This window comes from Actinia tenebrosa, unplaced genomic scaffold, assembly GCF_029948245.1.
Source record: "Actinia tenebrosa isolate PJP-AT-01 unplaced genomic scaffold, QUT_ActTen_1.0 PGA_scaffold0__85_contigs__length_37466705, whole genome shotgun sequence".
Classification (NCBI taxonomy): Eukaryota; Metazoa; Cnidaria; class Anthozoa; order Actiniaria; family Actiniidae; genus Actinia; species Actinia tenebrosa.
Window position 1 is genome coordinate 30,766,079 of NW_028292569.1, and position 21,424 is coordinate 30,787,502.

Genomic DNA, 21,424 nt, shown 5'->3' on the forward strand with positions numbered 1-21,424 from the left:
CACTTCCGGTAGCTGTGGACTAAGATCTTTAAGGATATGCAAAGAATGATAGAGAAAAATTAACTATTTTAAAATAGTTCCCATGCTCACAGTGACCGGAAGTCAATTTCCATGACAAGTCACTTCCGGGTATCGTTTGTCACGTGACAAGTACCGATCAGAAAACTGGAGTATACAAGTAATAAGTACATAAATAACTAATTGAACACTGCATTATAAATACTTTATTTGTAATTCTTAAATCAGTATTTTACTACTATTAATATTGCTGCTAATAAAATCTAGTCAGATACATCAAATACTGCACTTCACGATAACACAATAGTCCCCTTCACAGTTCCCTGCACCATCTTGAAAGGTAGCTGTGCCTTTGCACCGAAGCGAGACGAACGGTGAGCTTGCAATGATAGAGACATGTGAATAGTTGTAGAAGGTGTTAAAAAAAGATCTCTATCATTGCAAGCTCACCGTTTGTCTCGCTGCGATGCAAAGGCACGGCTACCTTTCAAGATGGTGCAGGGAACTGTGAAGGGGTCTATTGTTTTTAAACAGAGCTTTCTTAACTAAAATACTAGATGGTTATTGGTTTATTTATGTGTACATTGATGCAATGTAGTCTGGTTGTCTGGGTTAGAGCGCTTCCCATGTTTCTGAGACCCAGTCAACTCCAACTCCAACTCCTGTTCTGGCATCTGTCAATCAAAACTACAGCAGTCCGAGTTAATGAATTTTTGATTGACGGAAGCCAAAATCCCAGGCGTCTAGAAATTGCAGAGGTCAAAGAAACATGAAAAATGCTATAAAGAATTTATGTATGTCAATTCCTGGAATATTTATAGTGCACAACTTTGCTACCCAAGGTATCTTGCATAGTCACACTAAGGGTCCATAAGCATCAAGAAAGCTTTATTAGCTAACTCTGATCGAGTGTTGCCCTCGATTCTCTTGGCTGCTCAGCATGTCTGCCAGTTTCCATGGCAATGTTGGTTGCCATAGCAATGCCTGGTTGCTATGGCATTGGTAAGTTTCCACGGCAGCGCCTGGCCTTTACACTGGCTGCCATGGGTAGCTTCATGGTGACATCATCGCAAGGACAATAAGCTAATTTTATTGGCTAGCTGCGATGTCACTGAGACCTTCTGATTGGTTGGTTATAGTGTGATGTCAGTGAGCCCATTTCATTGGCTGATTGTTGGTGGATTGCAGTCGAGGATCCTGTTCTGTTGTTGGATGGTAGATTTTGCCAGGGTGTGAAGAAAATGGAAATGAATCTCAAAGAAACAAGAAATAAAATCATTGTCACTTTTCAAAAATATTATTTTTGGAGTACTAAACTTCAGATGGTTGTGAAAACTATGGTAATTCAAAACACATCATGAAAAGTACCTTCACTTCTGGAAACTGAAATTGAATGAGAACCAAATCCTGAGTCTCCCTCAACACCCGAGTCTTCATGGTCCACCATGGCCTTGACAGCATGCAGGTCCTTCTTGTTGCCATAGTTACTTGATGTCAGAAGCCTTGTTGTTTCTATAGAAACAGCAAGAAATCAATAATCTTGAGTGAAAATTGTAAACAAGGAGTGACAATAAAACATCATCTCACCTGGCGGAGCTGTGGTTTGGCCGATGAGAGATGCATTCGCCTCTGCTGACATTTTCTTAATTTCTACTTCTGAAATGAAAACAAAATGTAACGGCTGGTTACTCGATGACAATTGTGCAACTACTTATTTCTATAGATGACAGAAGAGGCTGGTACTGAGAAACATGAAAACCAGGCTGGATGTATCTATTGCCCAAGACACAAGTCGAATAAAGAAAGAAATAGTTTGTCTCTTGCTTTGACTACAGATATTTAGAAAAAATCAACCTCAAACAATATCAAATTTCCATGAAAAAAATTGCACCAGCAATGATCCAGTCATTTCTGCAATCATTTTGCACTCTAACACTTTGGTGTAGTGACATAAATGGGCTGCAGGACGATGATTTGACAACTGTTTTACCAGGTATTTTGATGTCATCAAGAGTATCTGGAACTTCGTCTTCATCAGCAAGGATCTTTTTGACCTGTGCAAAGAAAATGAGTTTTAGGCAACAGTTATTTAACCATTGTCATCATATTAAATCCCATGCCTTATCACATCCCAGATGATTATGTAACATACTTCAGCAGTACTGGCTAGAGAATAAGGTGTCTCGTCTTCACTGTTCGTTTCCATGGTATCAGCTCCAGCAGCCACCAACAGAGCTGTCAGTCCTTCCAGTCCACGACCAGCAGCCAGATGCAGTGGTGTATTGTCATCAAAGGTATAGGAGTCAACATAACATTTGGCCTATGATGTAGAATGTTGAATCTATTCAGTATGCACAAACTTTGGGGGGAGGGGGAGGGGGAGTTGTTTTGTGCTAAAGACACTTCCCCCAGAGAACCCATTTATAGGCACACAGCTATGTAACTTGCTTACCTCAAGAATCAAAAAGCCAGCTATGGCTAAGTTATTGTTCTCGACAGCAAGATGAAGAGGAGTGCGCCCACAAGTACCATCCTGTGAAACAAGACAGAATCAAGGCAAGGATATAACAAATAAAATAAAAAAACAACAGTAAAATAAACGTGATGGTAATGATGGTAATAAGGTGGTGGTACTGATGATGATGTTGATGATGATGATGGTGATGATGATGATGGTGATGATGATGATGGTGACAAAGATGATGGTGTTGATGATGATTATGAATGGTAATGATGAATGGTACTGATGATGATGGTGACAATGATTATGTTGTTGATGATGATAATGAAAGGTAATGATGATGGTGATAACAATGATGGGGTTGATGATGATGATGAATGGTAATGATGATGGTACTGATGATGATGATGATAATGGTGACGATGATGATGTTGACGATGATGATAATGTTGATTGTGATGATGATAAGGTGATGATGGTACTGATGATGATGGTGATGATGGTGTTGATGACAATGATAAATGGTAATGATGATGGTGATGATGAATGGTAATGATGATGGCCAATGATAAAGATGGTAACAAAGATGATGATAATGATGGTAATGGAGAAAATGATGGTGATGACTGATGATGATGATGATGATGAGGACCAGAATTTTCAGTTACCTTAGCCTCAACATCAGCTCCTACTGATAGAATCATCTTGATGATTTCTCGATTACCTCTTATGACAGCAAGATGTAATGGAGTAAAACCTAAAAATAACAATATATATCCAAACATCCCTATCATCAAAAATATTCAAGTACAGGGACAGTCTTTACCCCCCCCCCCCCCCCCCCCTGAAATCTTGAAGTGACCACCACAAGCACCCACAACAACAGGGTTTCTACCCTGCAGCTTGGAAGCTCAGGACAGAGAGAGCCTCTTAAACCCAGGGTACAGGCTATCAAACGAAATTCAGTATCAAGATATCTTGTAGTTGTGGAGGTTGTTACATTTCTTAACAGTATTTCTGCCTACCATTATAGTTTTGCCAGTGTATCTCAGGAAATTCCTCACTTTCTTTGCGTAATTTCTTATTCAACAGAACTTTTAAACACCCAATATCACCCTGAGCACAAGCAATATGTACAGGAGTGTTGCCATGACGGTCACAACTAGTTGCCTTGGCATTGCCTTTCATTAAGCATTCAGCGGCACAAGGTTGCTTTGTCAGTACAGCCAAGTGGAGAGGAGAGTCTGAAGATGTTGAGAATCTTGGTTAATTTCCTCACTTTAACAATCGCACACAAGGACCGGGAGATATGGTAGAGCATATGTAGGAGGGGGATGGCTGAGGCAAGACAAGTACAACTGGGAGAGTAGGGTACTGGGTTGTATTTACATGTACACATACTTTCATGTGTTAATAAAGGTCTATTGGGTGTTCTATTCAGTCAATAAATTTTTATATTTTAAAGACTTTTAATCAGTTGGTCTGTATTATAAAGATGCTAAAACTATAAGACTTGATATTTCTTTCTGAATTTTTCATTTTAAGAGATTTTTTATTTTTGGGAAATCAGGAATTGTGTTGGATTGGAAAAAAATATTTTTCTCAAATTTGTAGCTTTTTAAAGGCTTGGGGTAATCCTTATGCATAGCAGAAACCTGACCAACCTCTAAAATTTGATTTGCGCTTCTAGATTCTGAATTTTGGGAGATTTTTTATTTTGGAAAATCCGGAACCGTGCATGGCTGGAATGGAATGGACTTCGGACAAGTGGATTGTGCGGATCACAAAACGTTTTCTTACTACGAATTCGCAGCTATTATCCTACAATTTTTATTTTAATATTCAAAACCAGTAATTTTATGCTTAAATTTTGCATAAAATCGAGTTAAATTTTTTTTCCTAATTGGAATGAACTGTGGGTTAGTTTTAGGGCAGCAAATATATCCGTTCTTCCATAGCTGTACTGTATCTATGGTTACCTCAGAAGTACAGTGTGAATGGATAATTCATGATAAAAAAATGAGAAGCCATTTCAATGTTACAGCATGTTATACCATGTAAATACTGTAAGTCAATAGTGTATACATTCTTTTCCTCTCTACAGGAATGACGTACCTGTCTAAGATAGTTGTACTCATTAACAAGGTCTCCTGGCAGGTCCTTCATGACTGATACCAGACTTTCTGTTGCATTAAACTGGCAGTTGATGACTGCAAGGTGAAGTGCACTGCAAGAAAAAATAAAGAACTTATCTTTGTTCTTATACCAATCCCTAACAATTATTTATAGAGCTAGCAGTTGTACATCAAGATTGGGTGGGTCAGGTCCATCGAGTGCCAGGACTTTGGAAAGCAGAGTTCATAACCTTCACTGAAAGGGGCTCATATCCTTTACTCCTGGTTGAAGTAACGTTGAAAACAGTAAGAGAGGGGAAACAGGTTTGTTTGCAACTTAGAAGCACCCCTGATAACAAGCCTGAATGGCTTTAGTCTTCCCCCCCCCATTCCATGACATTGATTACTGATATTTTGGCAACATCTCCTAATTGTTCTTCATCTCAGTAAAGTTATCCGTAAAATTATTATTATTTGTTCAGATCTCACCCTCCCATTCACTTCACTTGAAACAGATATACTTCCTTGAATAAATTTAATATGTACCCTTAAGCTTTTTACATACACATATTTGTTTATTGAATAACAATATTAGACTACTCACGTATCCCCATCATCATTTTGAACAGCAGTTAATTGGTGCTGGATGGCAAGGAGGTAGCGTGTGTCACCTGTAGAGGCATAGTCTCTCATAGCACTGGATGTATGCTGTGCTATGGCCCAGGCCAACTCTTTCAGCATCTCCTGAGAGGGCTGGGTACCAGGGGAAGCAGTAGCCTGCTGCATTCCTCCACCTGTACCGCCTACAATGAACACAACCACCAATCAAATTAGTTGGTTGAAAACTAGGCGGCATTATTTGGTGGAGTGCAAACAATATAACCGTGAAACTTTAGTAATACTAAATAGCACAATTTTATGCAAATTCCATTGTTTTCTATTGTTTAATTAGCATTTTTTGTACTATTTAGCAATTAGTGTTTCACGGATTAATTGTTTGCACTCTATTGAATAGAAATTATTTTTTAGTACTATTTTTAGTGCAAAATATACTTAGTAGTTTTACAAATGAAGTGTTTGTACTTGTCTGTGAATATTCAAATGTACAGCACATTTGCAAATAATACTAATGGTCCAGGGCATATAATGGATTTCCTGTAAATACCCAAGCCTCCCCTACTGGATGGGACTAGGGATGTGTAAAACCAAGTATATAAGTATGATTGGTCGTAAGGTGAGTGATTTGTTTCATTCAGTTTGCTGTAGATGGTTACTTTAGGTGACAACTTGCCAGGACACAAGAAGAGAAATGATGGAGTTTGTTTCAGTCATCATGTCATCTTCACTCATTCAAGACATACTTACTCTACATCCCATTCCACTCAGTAAATCAATATACCTCTTGGGCCTATGGTTGCCCATTCCAGACCACAGTAACTTAAATGATGTGGCAAGTTAGCCAAAGTTTCTAATGTCTGGCCTTTATTCAGCCCCCCCCCCCCCCCCTCACCTCATCCACACTTTCTAATTGACCTTAGAAGTGGGGGGGGGTGTTGGCAAAAAGCTTTCTTTCCTGGATAATTCTTGAGTCTTTCTTCCTGTAGATTTTCTTCATTTACCCTTCTAAGGATTTGGTAAAGTTCTTATTCAGATTTACAGCCAGGCTGTTTGCCTCTATTCTCTGTCAGTGTTATGATCATATTGATGGTCTTATCATTATGGTTACCCAATGAATAGTTCTTGATTTAGAATAGTTAGCTGTCTTAGCTGTTATCAATCTTGAAGGCCACAAGCTAATCATATTAAGTACCACCTTTGCTACATAGCATGGTTTTTGTATAAGTGGCAAACATATGGAGCTGAGACTGGTTGTACAAAGGGTGGACAGCACTATCCGACGAATAAATCCTTATTCAGTGGATAAGATGATGCTGTTATCCAATAAATTTATCCATTGGATAAGATCTACCTGTTGGATAGTGCTATCCACCCTTTGTACAACTGGGCCCTGATTTACAGTATGACATGTCATTTACTTGAGAATATCTTTTTTTATCTTCCAGTTTTTCATTCAATCACAACACATAGTTTGTTGTTGCTGCACCAAGACTGTGGAATAATTTATCGCTAGAAATATGAAAGTCTCCATCCGTGTCTGTTTTTAAAAATTCTCTGAAGATACATTTAAGTTAGCTTTTAATTCATAATTTTACATTTAGTACAATTTTTATCGTTTTGTTCGCATATTTTTTTATATCTCAATTTTTATTTAGCTTAGTTAATTATGTATTATTTTTTACAAGTGAGCGCTCTGAGCAATTAGTGGATTTAGCGCTATATAAATAAATATTTATTATTATTATTATTACTATAGTTATGATTATGGTAAGATGAGTTACAGCTACTTTGCAACTAGTACGAATTTGCCATATCGTTTCCCACTCCTTTGAAAGCAGCTTTATAGACATTTATTTTATTATAACCTTTGAAACAAGGTTGACAACAATACTGTGCTGGTGATATTTTCAAGCATTTTATTTACAACGTGCAAGATACCCTAACTACAAATCCTTCAAAATATTAGCAACATAAAAATGTTCATAAAAAATAATCTGTAATATACAGGACTTTATCTCACGTACTCTTCAAAGTACAACAATGATGTACTACGCTGTCTGCGTGTACAACATTTTAACTCGCTTAATGAGCTGATTTAACAGTCGAAAATCAGTTTCCACTGAACAAAGCTGGTCTAAATGATGATGATTCAATCAGAAAATTTAATTTTTTTTTCAGGAAACTGATTTAGACATCAATGAACCAACGATAAGGTCCATTTCAACTGTCTTATATCTTATTAATTTATTTATAATTATTATAAATATAATAAAACATGTTAATAAATCTTCTAGCTTTTCTTAATTTAGACACATACATGTATATAATAATGATTAGAAGAAAGTGTTAAGACTCTACCTCATCTAGAAATCAATGGTTACGATTAACTAATTATAGAAAAAACTAAGCATAGGAAATATTTTGTGGTACAGCAGGGCTGAATTGCAGTTTAAATTAGGTGCTATACATTTATGACCTTAAGTCTTCAAATCTTGATACCATAATAACTATAGCTCTATCAAGCTTGCTTTCTCCACTTCTGTCCATGACACCAATAAGTCTTTCACTAGACCCTACTGGCTGAAGATATATTTCTGTGACCGCTCTTGGCATCTTGATTTTCATTTATGGTCCATATGTTGCTGACGTGGACTTGACATTTGATCCATTTATTTCTGCAATATCTTTACCTCACAAGCACATTTTATGTACTCAGATTATATTTATACTATTCTGTGCTAAGTCCTAGTGTTGCACACTCTTTGTGACCATCTTACGCTTTGAATCGTCCATAGTTTTGTGTGTGACAGTGAGTTACAGGTAAGATTCAAGATCCTGTCACGGGATCATGACTGAAGATGACTGATGGGCACAGAATGATGTCTTCTTATCTTGTGGAGTTTCAGTGCACTAATTAAGCTACTTCTAAACCAAGTTCCTTGTCTAGTAACCCTACATTACGTACCCTGTGTTTGGTCGCTAGTAGTGCTTGGTAAACCAATACCAGCAAGTGTAAAGCCACCGCCAAAATTGAAATAACCAGTTGCATCACCTCCGCCGATACCACCAGCTCCACCTGCTGGACCACCTGGGGGTGGCTGGAAGTACTCAGAGAAGTGTGGGATCTTTTTACGACGTTTAGCTCCTATCTGTTCCTGGTCTGAAATAAAAAATTTATGAATATTTTCATTGACCTTGTGGGAATCCTGGAATGAAGCTCAATGGGGTGCTGATGGTGATTGAATGATGATGAAGATGAGTGTTGATGGTGGTTGTGAATGATGAGGTGATGGTGGTGATGATGATGAAGATGAGTGTTGATGATTGTGAATGATGAGATGATGGTGGTGATGATGATGAAGATGAGTGTTGATGATGATTGCGAATGATAAGATGATGGTGGTGATGATGATGAAGATGAGTGTTGATGATGATTGTGAATGATGAGATGATGGTAGTGGAGGTGATGAAGATGATGATGATTGTAATAATGAGTGATTATTATGATGATGATGATGACCATGATTGTAGTGAATCATTGGTAGCAATGATAATACTGCTACTGCTGTTGATGATGATGATGACAAATCTTAAAGTAACTTGCAATCATGAAGATTTTAAATATGTTAGTTAAAAATAAATGATAAAAGATAGACCAAGAAAAATAGGGGAAAATGATGGAATACTGTATATGAGAGGGAAGTCCATTCTTACCAAACAGCTGTGGTGTGTATGTGAATTCCATTGGTTCACTAGTTTCTTTGTCAGATTTTCTTCGTAGTTCACAGAAAACTTTAACAGGTTTTTCTACAGCAACATTCCAGTAGGGAGGAGTTTTAAAAACTATTGCAAACTAGAGAAACATAAAACAATAAGATTGTTATAATTTTAGATAAAGAATGAAGAACTGTAGTTTCAAGTGAAACTTTAGTGCTTTGGTCTGCAGTACAATGCTGTAATTCATGGTTTCAACTCAGAAAATAGCAAACCTGTCACCATTGCAGCAGTTATTCCAGTGGAATTCAAATTAATATTGTCAAGAGAACTACAAGGAGTATTCTGGGAAATGACATAGTTATCCTCTGATGTATTTATTTGAGATACACAGTCTTGTTTTGTTTTTGTCATTGTTTTCCATCCAGCACCTGGCAGCATTCCATTGGTATACTAGCTGAGGTTATGATGAATATTTCTGTGGTTATATTAATGTGGGTAATATGAGGAGGTCTCATTCACTAGTAACCTTTTTGAAACAATACACCAGGCCAGTCAATGTGAAACATGTTAAAAGCATTTATGCTTTCTGCCAGTGTGACAATGTATGAACACTCAGCAAGTTGTATCACTAGATACATCTTATTAACGAACTTCGCATGTACCATTGTGCACTCAGCTCCTATGTTCTAAGTTTTTGAAGGTGCACGATTCTGCAGTTGACTATATACATATACACCAGGATTTTGAAAAATGAATTTCTGTAGTGGCTACTAAGACACATACCTGTCTATGAACGTCTGATGGTGCAAAGGTTCCCAGATCTTCCCAATTTACCTTGCCTTCACTATCATACTCCAAAAAGTGAACCTCAATATCGTCTAAAAAATTATAGCAAACCTTAATACATAATTATAATAGATGTAGTCCTTCCTTTGCAAGGTTATTTGACTTAATAGCCAGAGGCTAACAAACCTGTAGCCTTCTTTCCTTAATTAAATTGCAATTAAGCAGCACAATTTAAAAAGCCTTTGACGCAGAGTTGAACCAATGAGCAACAATGATTCCTGATAGTGTTACATTAAGAGACTATTTCCAAACTACAGTTTAATCTGACATCATGATAAATGGTTAAATCATGATGAAGTGAAAACATAGGAAAAGAGGGTGTGGTACCTTTTTGTACTCTGTCACAAAGCAGATATACTTCATCTCCACCTGTAACGCAGCCTGAATTTTTGTCCATTCTACAAATCTTTAACTGGCATGCTGAGGGTGCCTCTAGATATGAAGAAATTGTAAAAAAAATCAATCTGTATTCTTAATAGAACCTTTTAGCAATGGCATAAGGTTTTCCCATATCAGACCATGCCTCATTCCCTTGAGTATTATTTCTTTTATAGACCCTTCTACTTTGAGCATAATGTTTTTCCATTTCAGACCATGCCCCATTCCCTTGAGTATTATTTCTTTTATAGACCCTTCTACTTTGAGCATAATGTTTTTCCATTTCAGACCATGCCCCATTCCCTTGAGTATTATTTCTTTTATAGACCCTTCTACTTTGAGCATAATGTTTTTCCATTTCAGACCATGCCTCATTCCCTTGAGTATTATTTCTTTTACAGACCTTTCTATTTTGAGCATAATGTTTTCTCATTTCAGACCATGCCTCATTCCCTTGAGTATTATTTCTTTTATAGACCCTTCTACTTTGAACATAATGTTTTCTCATTTCAGACCATGCCTCATTCCCTTGAGTATTATTTCTTTTACAGACCTTTCTACTTTGAGTGTAATGTTTTCCCATTTCAGACCACGTATCATTTTCTGAGAATAAGATTCTTTGTTTGAGTTGTAGTCATATTCATGTACCCCTTTTTTACTCCGACGAAGGACTAGCATCCGAAACGTCTTTTCACAGTGTATAATTTACCTTTTTATCATTACTGTTTCATTAGAAACACTGACGCAGCTCACACTAGTTTTTAGCTAGTTATATCTTCTACCTTCTCTTTAGTTTAGGCATAATGTCACATTTAACTCCATGTGTCATTCTTTTGAGTGTAATTTCTTTTGTTAAATGGTAGTACATGAAGTCTATATTTTTTTCTTATTCAAATGTTTTAGCCAATGGTTCACATGTTTATTAAGCAATGTCTGTGCTACATGTACCCTCGAAAAAACAAAGACTGTTTTTTTATCTCCTTGGGGAGTGACAAGACAATGGTGTTACAATTTATGCACCCAAAAAATTGTGTCTAATGAAAAGGATTCGCACAATGTGGAATCAGAATGTAGTACTGTAAATCAAATAAACAATTACACCTGTATTTACTGGTTCTAAGACTATACTTACTTGAGTCATAAACAGCATTTGATATACATGGTTTTAATGGTTTCGTAAAGTTTCCATTATCGTCAGGTAGGTATGCTTGGAAACACAGTCTGACGCAGCTAAGGTTCATCTGTTTTGCTTGGTCATCTACCATCTTACGAATCTTTTTAGCTTCTTCATCTGGAATAAATGTTTAAAAAAATACAGTAGTCAAACATCAACTTCCTCAAACCCTTGTTATGCGATACTATTAATTTCTTAAATCAATGAGTTATTTTTGTTGTTCTGCTAAAAAAAACCCTCATAATCAGCCTAAGTCTGAAACTATATAAGACCTTAGGAAAAACAAAATACTGGGTTTTCATTAAGTTTTGAAGTAATAAGAGTGGATCATATTAGCTCAATCCAGAGAATTTTGCTCAGTTATGTACAGAGCATACTCAGATCTCTGACCCTAGGCATTAGGCAGATAACAGAAGTCTCTAACCTCCCCCCCCCCCCCCTTCTCCCACTAGCTGTAAATCAGTATGCAAAGTATCAACCAAACATACCAGCAACAGACAGCGCAAGATTCTTGTCAAATGGTTTGTTATCTGTTCCAGCAGCATGTTGTGCACCAAGTCCACTTATACCAAACAGTGACGCTGGGTCATTATGTGTCGTACTCATTACTGACATTGTAAGTGACTGCAATTCTTGCATTTTCGTGTATCTTTCTAACAATGTTTTGGCCACAGCTTTTCTTGTCACATGTTGAATTCCAAGGTTTGGAAAGCTTTGGAGAGAAATATTGAAAGATATTAAGTTAAAGGATATTTATATGTACTGTACAGTACATCAGCTATAAATTATACTGTATGTGGATATGAAAGACTATTCTTTGGTAATGAAGTTTGTCAAATTTTAAACTGACAAAACCTCTGAAACAACTGGCTAATTCATAGATTCAGTTGGAATTTAGCAAGTTACTGTAGGTTTCGCAGAGGGAGGAAAACTAGAGAACCCGGAGAGAGAAAAACCCTCGAATAATGTATGTGATACAGAGTCCAGGAATAGAACCCCAGAACCCAGAGGTAAGAGGTGAGTGTACTAATACTACACCACCCTTGAATTCCTTGTATGTGATGCTGAGTAAGATAATCGAACCAAGAACCCCAGAGATGAGAGGCAAGTGTGCTACTGATGATTCCCTTTCGACCTTCATACAAATCCTATCATCATATGTACCTTGCTGACATTCCCTGTTCTGGTCCAATCTGTACAGTAACTATTCCCTCTTTGCTGGCATTCTTGCCAGTTAGACTATGCGCATGTGGCATATAAGGTTCCTCTTCTGTTACCAAGGAAACCACTATTCGACATGGCCCACGGTAGTTATTCAGCTGGAGTATAAAAGTATTGAACGCAATAAGATATACATATTTATCATTGATTGTAAGTGTAATGATGTCTATTCCGTTGAACATATAAAGGGAGTGAATACTCAGTATCCTGAAGCAGAAGCTCATCACTTGAGCACTTGATGCCAGATCTTATTGAAATTTAAGAGTTGATTTTTAAAAAGGAAAAAAAAGGAGAAAAACTGTAAAAGCACGGGAGAGAGCCAACATGCAGATAAACCCATATATTACACTGAGTCCTGCAATCAATACCAGGTTGTATTGGTGAGAGAAGACACATTAGCAGCTCACATTACTCGCACAGTTATTGACATATAAAATGTAGTGTTTGTGTACCTGAACTGAAGGATAAGATTTAGTTTTTTGAGTTGAGAATTCACCTGGGAGCCCTCCATGGGAAGGTCCTTCACACGGATAACGAAACCTGAATCCACGCTAAAGAAAGAAAAGTTAGAGATAAATGGCTGATATGTTACAGTGGTACCTCAATTGAGTAGACACTTTCAGAACCCTGCTTTATCCCAGGGCTTAAAATAAGGAATAGACAATCACTGGTCGTGATCGATCTTAGAAATTAGTTTTAACTCAGTTATACATGCTTTCTGACTCAACGTTACTAGACAAAATGACCAGCAACATAAAGATTTGACTGGACAAGTTACAATCCTGGCTGGACATTGTCTGATGACTATCCATTATATTAAGCTCTGTAGAGGGTGCTACTTAAAAGGAGGTTTGTTTTACAGTAAATATGTGAAGGAAATCTCACGACCATGCAACTAGCTGTCCGTTTAATGAAGGGTGTTTGCTTAATAAGGGGTCCTCTACTGTAGCTCCAACCACATGCATCTATTTACATTCTTGAATTCCAGTTTTAATTTATATTTAATTGAGTTGATCGTTTTTAATTTCTTATTGATTTGAAAATAAAAAATAAAAATACAAAACACTCGATCTAAAGAATTGAAGAAATGTCACTTACCGATTTAGGTTGTTCAAGAATCTCTAAATAAGGTCCTGTAAAAAAGAACAATATCTTGTTTTAAAGAAAATTTTCAAGGGTAGGACTTGATATCCAGTGACTAACAAATGTGCGACCCTTGTTTCATGATTGAATTGGAGTTTAGAAGATAAAATAACTAAAACTTACCATCGTAAGTTCCCTGCATTTGAACATTTAGTGCCGATATATCTGGTAGAAAACCAGGTGTCATTATCTCATGGAGCATACTTTCTGTTAACGTACTCCCAACCTGTTGTTCTGACTGCGTCATGGTTGCAATCAGTTCTTAACAGTGCCTTTTTTTGAGTATATCACTAATCTGTTTTAATCGTTACTGCTTATAGGTGACCTGGAAGTTGAACAAAAATAGAAAACTCTTAATACTATAGAATAAAATATTAGTTTATAAATAAAAAAGACTTGTATAAGGTTTGTGTTAACAGAGCTGTGTCTTGCCTTGACTGCAGTCAGTTAATGATATATTAATGTTAACTGAAAATGATTGATTAAGGCCGGCTTAGATAATGGTATTTCAGCCATGTGTCCCTGAAGCGACATAATGTATGGGAAGGATATATAAGTATAGTTAGGTATAGGCTTGAGTATAAGGCACATAAAGGGTGTAGCTGTATGTACAGGTTGAATAATCTACTCTAGTATATATATATATATATACATGTCGATTGAGTGATTTCATCGTTGAAGGCTTTGAACTTCGACTTAAAAATTCTACTCAAAGATTCAAAGAATATCTATTTTTCATTCAAGTATCTTAGTGGATATTTCCTTGTGTTGATAAAGTTTTGTTTTAGTGTCAGCGAAAAAAATACAACGACTAAAAGAGGAGTAGAGTTGAATTTGCACTAATAACTAGCTATCAAAGCAACTATACACCTTGGATGAATACTTAAATTAACTCAGTAAATTGTACTGATACATTGTATATTTCAGAAAGAATAACAAATGGTACAAAACTGTGTACGAATGACTACGAGTTTGAAGAGTACGACGTCCAAAATAAAGTTGCATTTGAGGAGAAAAAAACAAGAATAAAAGACAAGTTTGTAAGTAGGACAGGAGCTCTCGTACTCATGGCTAACGCTTTCGATTCCTATCCAGTAACGAAAGCAAAGATCTAACCTGATCTTTGAGGGAATAAGTAAGGGAAAAATACAGAAATTGGATGAAAAATACCAACCAAAAGGGTAGGAAATCAATCTTGATCCAACGTTCCACAACACGGCACGTGTAAGCTGACAAAAACAAACCCCTAAAAACACCTGATTTGCAATGTCAATTCACAATACCTTGAACTGTTGATGAAGTATCCTATAAATGATAAAACTGAAGTGTAGACTGGCTTAAAAAGGCATCCAAGCTTCCTCTATGAGGAAAGCGAAACTCCTAGCAGTAGAAGCAAACCGTTGGCCAATAAAGGGAATGTCCCTGGGACTTCCCCTAGTCAATATACGCAACATGATTGGTCAAAAACACTCATGTGACCTTTCTTAACCATGATGTAATGCTTCCGGCCTAGAAGGTTATTTTTGGGAATATGGAAATTAGGGAATATTCCCTTCTCAGAAACTCTGGGTTTAGTGTTTTATATGATATAAAGTATCATTCGGTATTTAAAGAAACTTACCTCTGGATGAAATGCTCTTCCTGTACTGGATTGTGGAACGATGCAAAATTATGTAAATGCAATGAATTGCAAGTTTGTCAAAAGGCTTAAAGGGGTATTATAGAAGCTAACTCGATGCAAACAGAAGATCAAATTCAACAAAATAAAGAATGTTTCTCAAGCTACACAATTTCTTTGACCTAGAGTAGAGAACAAGTACACATTTTTTTGTCCTTTTGACCTTTTTTTATTCCAATACTTTTAGTACAAACTGCATTGTAACTTTGTTGCTATTTTTAGACACTAATGACGTCATGATATTAGTTCGACCACCTAGACAGGCGTATCGAGGCTTGCAGGAGTCTTATTTTCAGCTCTCAAGCGTGTGTTAAAATCACGATCATAACACTGTATGCTAAAAGTAATAGATTAATTGCTTTTAGCGAGAAGAACTGTCAATTGGCTGTGAAATGACTGGACGGATCGTCTAGTCCGGATATTAAATAAACTTTCTATCTTTTTTGCATACTCAGTTGATGTCATGATGATGATGGGGGTGGATAGATGTGCTGAAGTACCAGTAGTTCGGTACTGTGAATGTGCAGAGTGATTTAACTTGTCCCATGAAAATATACTGAGCATAATACATAGTAGTATAATAACCAAACATCAACCAATGTGTGAACAAAAATAGTAGTGGCTGAAAAGCTGTCAAACGTACTTGAAGTTCCACGAAACCGTCTCAAATCAAACATATATCTGGCGTCAGCTTGAAGATAAACGTAAACTTAGCTCTGGGGAATCCCCGAGAACGACGGCAATGTGCGTGAGTCTCCGTTGTTTTAAACGTATCTCTTAGTTTCGTTTTAAAAAAATAATGATTCTTTAATAGCTTTTTTATAAGTTGGTTTATACTATTTTCTTTGTATAACGTACTGTATGACGTTTTTTAAAAGTTTAGTAACACTGACATGGCTTCCCTTACCACTGGTGCACTAACACTGACATGACTTCCCTTACCTCTGGGGCACTAACACTGACATGGCTTCCCTTACCATTGGTGCACAATCAATTGCGTGGCTTTCCTTACCAATGGTGCACAAACACTGATATGACTTCCCTTACCACTGGTGCACTAACACTGAAATGGCTTCCCTTACCATTGGTGCACAATCAATTACATGGCTTCTCTTACCATTGGTGCACTAACACTGACATGACTTCCCTTACCACTGGTGCACTAACACTGACATGGCTTCCCTTTCCAGTGTGCTAACACTTATATGGCTTCCCTTACCATTGGTGCACTAACACTTACATGGCTTCCATTACTAGTGTACTAATGCTTACATGCCTTCCCTTAACATGGTGCACTAACACTGACATGGCATCCCTTACCATTGGTGTACTAACACTTAACGTGGCTTCCCTTACCATCGGTGCACTAACACTGACATGGGTTCCCATATCTCCGACTCTTCAAATATTAAAATAAACATATCAACAGCAAAAACGACATGGTACTTGGAGTTTTTACCCAATTTTTACAAAACCTTTTTAATTTTGGAGGTCTTTTTGTTTTTGGAAGATTTATATTCTAAATTCTGTGTATTCAGTTTGCCGAATCTTTTTGTCTTTTTTCATCGTAGTTTTTGACCAAAATCACAATGTCTTTACCAGAACTTTCTCACATGCACATCGATACGGAGAAAGATGGAAAAAAAGTGTGACAAAGTAACTAAACCGATAAATTTTTTATTATAAAATGATTTTTTAATATGCAGTTTGGTTGGCAGAATATTTACAATAGGATACGAAACAGTTTGTTCATAAAGGGAAATTTATATCACCTATATTCTAGTAATAACATTAATATTATTCTAATAATAATGATGATAAAATAAAAAATATACGGCTCTTTATGTCAGTATCATTCAGATCTTTCATATTCTCATAGTCGACTAGAATCAGCGTGGTACAACACTTGAAGACTGGATTGCTATGATATCCAACCACTGAAGCTTTCAGTTTGAATTGCCCGCCTTATTAGGTCAACTATTTTTAAAATAATTTTTCGTTCACTTTCGTCTATAGGGGCGGGAAAACGAACGTGAAGGTTTTCCAAGCAATGCTTGTAAAACCACGTAATAATAACGACTTTTTGAAGTCTAAAATGTTCTAATAATCCCTAATATTTTTATTGATTCAGTTTGTACGGCGCTACACGGCTGATACTTGGCCCTCTTCTGACTCTGCAGAGAAAAATAATCACTCGTTAAGGTAATGTTGAGTTGATAAGTCTGATCAAATAGAACATAACTACATATACAAGTGATTGTACAATTGTATTAATGATAAATATTAGTTAATACTAAGAATAGATCATATTCAAGGAATAAACTTCAAGACCTTGACATTGATAAAGCAATATATATCAAGCAAGGTCACAAAACGCGCAATTTTTTCCCACTGATGGCCGACATGTTTTTAGTCAATTATTTGTACCTTACGTTATGATGTATCAAAATCAATTTCAATAGAATACAATTACTTTATTTGCGCTTGTGAACGTCCCCAAAAACGATATTTAAGATAGGACATGGGCTAAAAGTTACGATAGTTTAGGAAAGGTTTAATATATTTTTGATGAAGAGAGAAAAAAATGCTCACAAAATAAAACTATTAAGTAATGTTACTCAAAGATATTTTCAAAAGTAGGACAGATTCACATAATCATGTGATGGTTGGGTGTTTGGAGAGAGGCGAGTGCTTTAACCACTGCTCGACACGTGAATACATCCCACACCATACGTACGGCTTACTGTCCACCTCCAAACACGATGTGTTTTGATTAAACAGCAACAATAACAAAACAACTGAAAACATTCACTGGTTTGCTTGGTATTGACAAAATTAATTAGCTTTTGCAAGAGTTGAAGCAGGCATCCCAATAACGAATTTCAGCGGCTTTATTTTTTTCTTTTAATAAAACAGGCAGCAGCGTACTGTGTCTCAAAATGTTATCGTTGTTTTCTCGTATTTGTTTTCTGTTACAAAAATATTGAAAATTGAATTGAATATCTTTCTTTTCGGCTTTATTTTTTAATATTTCACACATTTTATCAATATGCTGAAACAATCTCTGGGCTGAACTATGGTTAGAAAACCGCTAACTCACAGTTAGCTCACAAAACAAATCGTGAAACAACCTCTGGGCTGATCCAAGTCAGGGCATGGCTAACTCACAGATCGAACCCTGAAACAACCTCTGGGCTGATCTAAGTCAGGGCATGGCTAACTCACAGATCAAACCCTGAAACAACCTCTGGGTTGATCTAAGTCAGGGCATGGCTAACTCACAGATCAAACCCTGAAACAACCTCTGGGCTGATCTAAGTCAGGGCATGGCTAACTCACACATAGAACCCTGAAACAACCTCTGTGCTAATCTAAGTCAGGGCACGGCTAACTTATAGATCAAAGCCTCAAACAACCTCTGGGCTGATCTAAGTCAGGGCACGTCTAACCCACACCTATATAGAACCCTGAAACAACCTCTGTGCTAATCTAAGTCAGGGCACGGCTAACTCACAGATAGAACCCTGAAACAACCTCTGGGCTGATCTAAGTCAGGGCATGGCTAACTCATAGTTTGAACCCTGAAACAACCTCTGCTCTAATCTAAGTCAGGGCATGGCGCATTGGAATTTAGCGTGTTGGGTTTAGCGGAGAATGGAGAATTGTGAATATTTCCCTGATGACTACATACCATCAAAATCTTGGATATATTCTACAGTGTATTTGGGAGGATGCTGATATTTGTATCTCCCTCGATGATAAGACTCTGAAATATCATTAGAAATATACTCAATAAAATACTAATGGGCTATTAATATTCATTAATTATGATGTAATAATTATAATTGATGAAGGAGGGAAAATCCTTCAATGAAACTCGTTTCAGTTGTGTGGTTTTGTTAGGTTCGTAAAAATCAAGCATCATTATCAGACCACGTGTCAATCCTTTGAGTATTTTACTACCAACACTTGAATTAAGGATTACAGGGTCAGCTAAGAGCAACGGCTCATTTGCCCATCACATAACCTCTTTTCTTTTAGGGGATGGAGGAATGTAACGGATTATTGATACGACTGTAACAAATGTTTCAATGAAGCATTACGTCTAAAGTAAAACTGAGCGCGTTTTTCTTCACCTACACGACTAAGCGACAATGGAAGTAATATTTACAAAATAATGTCAAAATGATACTAATTTGTTGGTTTTGTTTATTATCTTAACATACCTGCATTTAGATTTTCATCTTGGTAGGTTGCAGGATAGGAATACTCGATAGGAAACCTCTCTGCATTATCTAATATCAAAATAACAAGAATTAAGTTGCATGATCAACATTTCGTTGGCTTTTTATACACCCAACAGTTAAATGGCTTTTTTCACCAGCTCAGCATTTTGATGGCTTTACACACACCCAACACTTGAATGGCTTATTTCACCAGCTCAGCATTTTGATGGCTTTACACACACCCAACACTCGAATGGCTTTTTTCCACCAGCTCAACATTCTGATGGCTTTACACACACCCAACACTCGAATGGCTTTTTTCCACCAGCTCAACATTCTGATGGCTTTACACACACCCAACACTCGAATGGCTTTTTTCCACCAGCTCAACATTTTGATGGCTTTTATTGACACCCAACACTGGAACAGCTTTTCTCACCAGCTCAACATTTTGATGTCTCCATGGAAACATTTTTCACGAGATAAATATTTTATTTTGAGTATTTCCTTCTTCTTACCTGGGTAATCAAATCTAGTTCTTCTAGTTTCTATATGTTCTGTGTACAACAAACAAGCAACTGGTGAGTCACGGAGTTTACTTCCTTATCTCAATATACCTCACCGTCGTCTCTCTTATACCCCCTTGAATTTTGAACGCGTTTTTTTTTTCATGTAACATCCGACAGAAAAAAAAAAAGAAGAAAGACCCGACCTACCGTGTGTCTGGGTGCATCGTATTGATATATCGCTGCTATAACCGTGAGGTAACGTCGTTACCCGCGAGTCTGGTACTTGGTATTCTTCACGTAGAGAAGAAGGTACTTTGAATTCTTCACGTAGAGAAGAAGAAGAGTCGGATTCATGGAAAACGTCTGTTGCTGAAAGTATTAAAGACAAACTACTGATTAGAACCCTGTTGTTTGAATTTCAAGACGGCTGAGCGAAATAGTGCATCAAGGCATTCCCTCGAGTATATCGTTTTTACCTACCATAGTGCTAGAGAAGATATCTTATTTTAGCTCAAAATAAAATCAAAGAAATCAAAGCCAAAATCAAAGCCTTTATCGTATTTGGAAATCTCTTGGTACGAAGGGTGGATAGCGCTATTCGATGGATGAATCCTTATCCAGTGGATAAATCGATGCTGGTATCCAATAATTATCCACTGGATAAGATATATACGTCGAATAGCGCTATCCACCCTTCGTACAACCGAGCCCAGATTGTTATTCGTTAGAATTACTAAAGCCAACTTTGTTTAAAAATGACCATATATTCTGAAATAGGACAGTGCTGTACTAAGATGAGTGAGCGTCTTCTATTAGCCACGTGATGCTCAAGGAAGTGGTCACGTGGTTTGTAATGAGTGGTGCAACACCATCAACACTTACGTGGTTCGTAGACTGGTCTGGGCGAGTGGGGATCAGGGAGAGACGACGATGTACTTGTTGTAGAGGAGACAGATATGCGGTCAGCTGAAAACAATTAAAAAATCGTAAGCAGCCTAGAAAAATGTCATGCATGATGGGATGGGAGGGGAACTGGGTACCAGTTAAACAAGCACTTCAAAAGACCGCAGTGAGACTGGGAACAAAAGAGTAATAGAATACACTTATTTTTTTGTGTGGATACTTCGTCCTTGCCCTCCCCTCCCCTAATAATGTTTTGTCAATCTTGACAAGTACTTACGAGCTATGGGCTGATCTCTTCTTGAAGCAAGAGGCGAAGGTTCTAGAGAAAATAAATAAATAAACAAAATTTTTAATAACAAGATAAATAATCTAATCTCAAACTAGTTCAAATCAGTAATCATTAATATTCTCTTATATT

At 36.9% G+C, this 21,424-nt stretch overlaps 2 protein-coding genes across 2 annotated transcripts in view; both read right to left on the reverse strand.

Annotated features, from left to right (window-relative positions):
* Window positions 1-201: 201 nt before the first annotated feature.
* Window positions 202-13,949, reverse strand: LOC116300424 (nuclear factor NF-kappa-B p105 subunit). The gene is made up of 20 exons (XM_089040397.1): window positions 13,814-13,949; window positions 13,646-13,680; window positions 13,000-13,098; window positions 12,491-12,645; window positions 11,815-12,038; window positions 11,285-11,443; window positions 10,102-10,206; window positions 9,712-9,806; window positions 8,926-9,064; window positions 8,177-8,371; window positions 5,198-5,396; window positions 4,591-4,706; window positions 3,505-3,723; window positions 3,148-3,236; window positions 2,471-2,551; window positions 2,171-2,338; window positions 2,009-2,072; window positions 1,606-1,674; window positions 1,387-1,530; window positions 202-1,271 (listed from the first exon to the last, which is right to left on the reverse strand). Exons 1-20 carry the CDS (start codon window positions 13,935-13,937, stop codon window positions 1,165-1,167), a joined length of 2,586 nt encoding a protein of 861 aa, XP_088896523.1. The 5' UTR covers window positions 13,938-13,949; the 3' UTR covers window positions 202-1,164.
* A 3,080-nt stretch (window positions 13,950-17,029) lies between these two features.
* Window positions 17,030-21,424, reverse strand: part of LOC116300410 (rap guanine nucleotide exchange factor 6) — a 33,791-nt gene continuing 29,396 nt past the window's right edge. The window contains exons 40-46 of the mRNA XM_031709283.2: window positions 21,284-21,325; window positions 20,986-21,069; window positions 20,311-20,472; window positions 20,113-20,151; window positions 19,595-19,663; window positions 19,060-19,134; window positions 17,030-17,542 (exon numbers count right to left, since the gene is read on the reverse strand). Of these exons, the coding sequence (XP_031565143.2) occupies window positions 17,511-17,542; window positions 19,060-19,134; window positions 19,595-19,663; window positions 20,113-20,151; window positions 20,311-20,472; window positions 20,986-21,069; window positions 21,284-21,325 (503 nt within the window). The 3' untranslated portion in view covers window positions 17,030-17,510. The remainder of the gene's footprint in view (window positions 17,543-19,059; window positions 19,135-19,594; window positions 19,664-20,112; window positions 20,152-20,310; window positions 20,473-20,985; window positions 21,070-21,283; window positions 21,326-21,424) is intronic.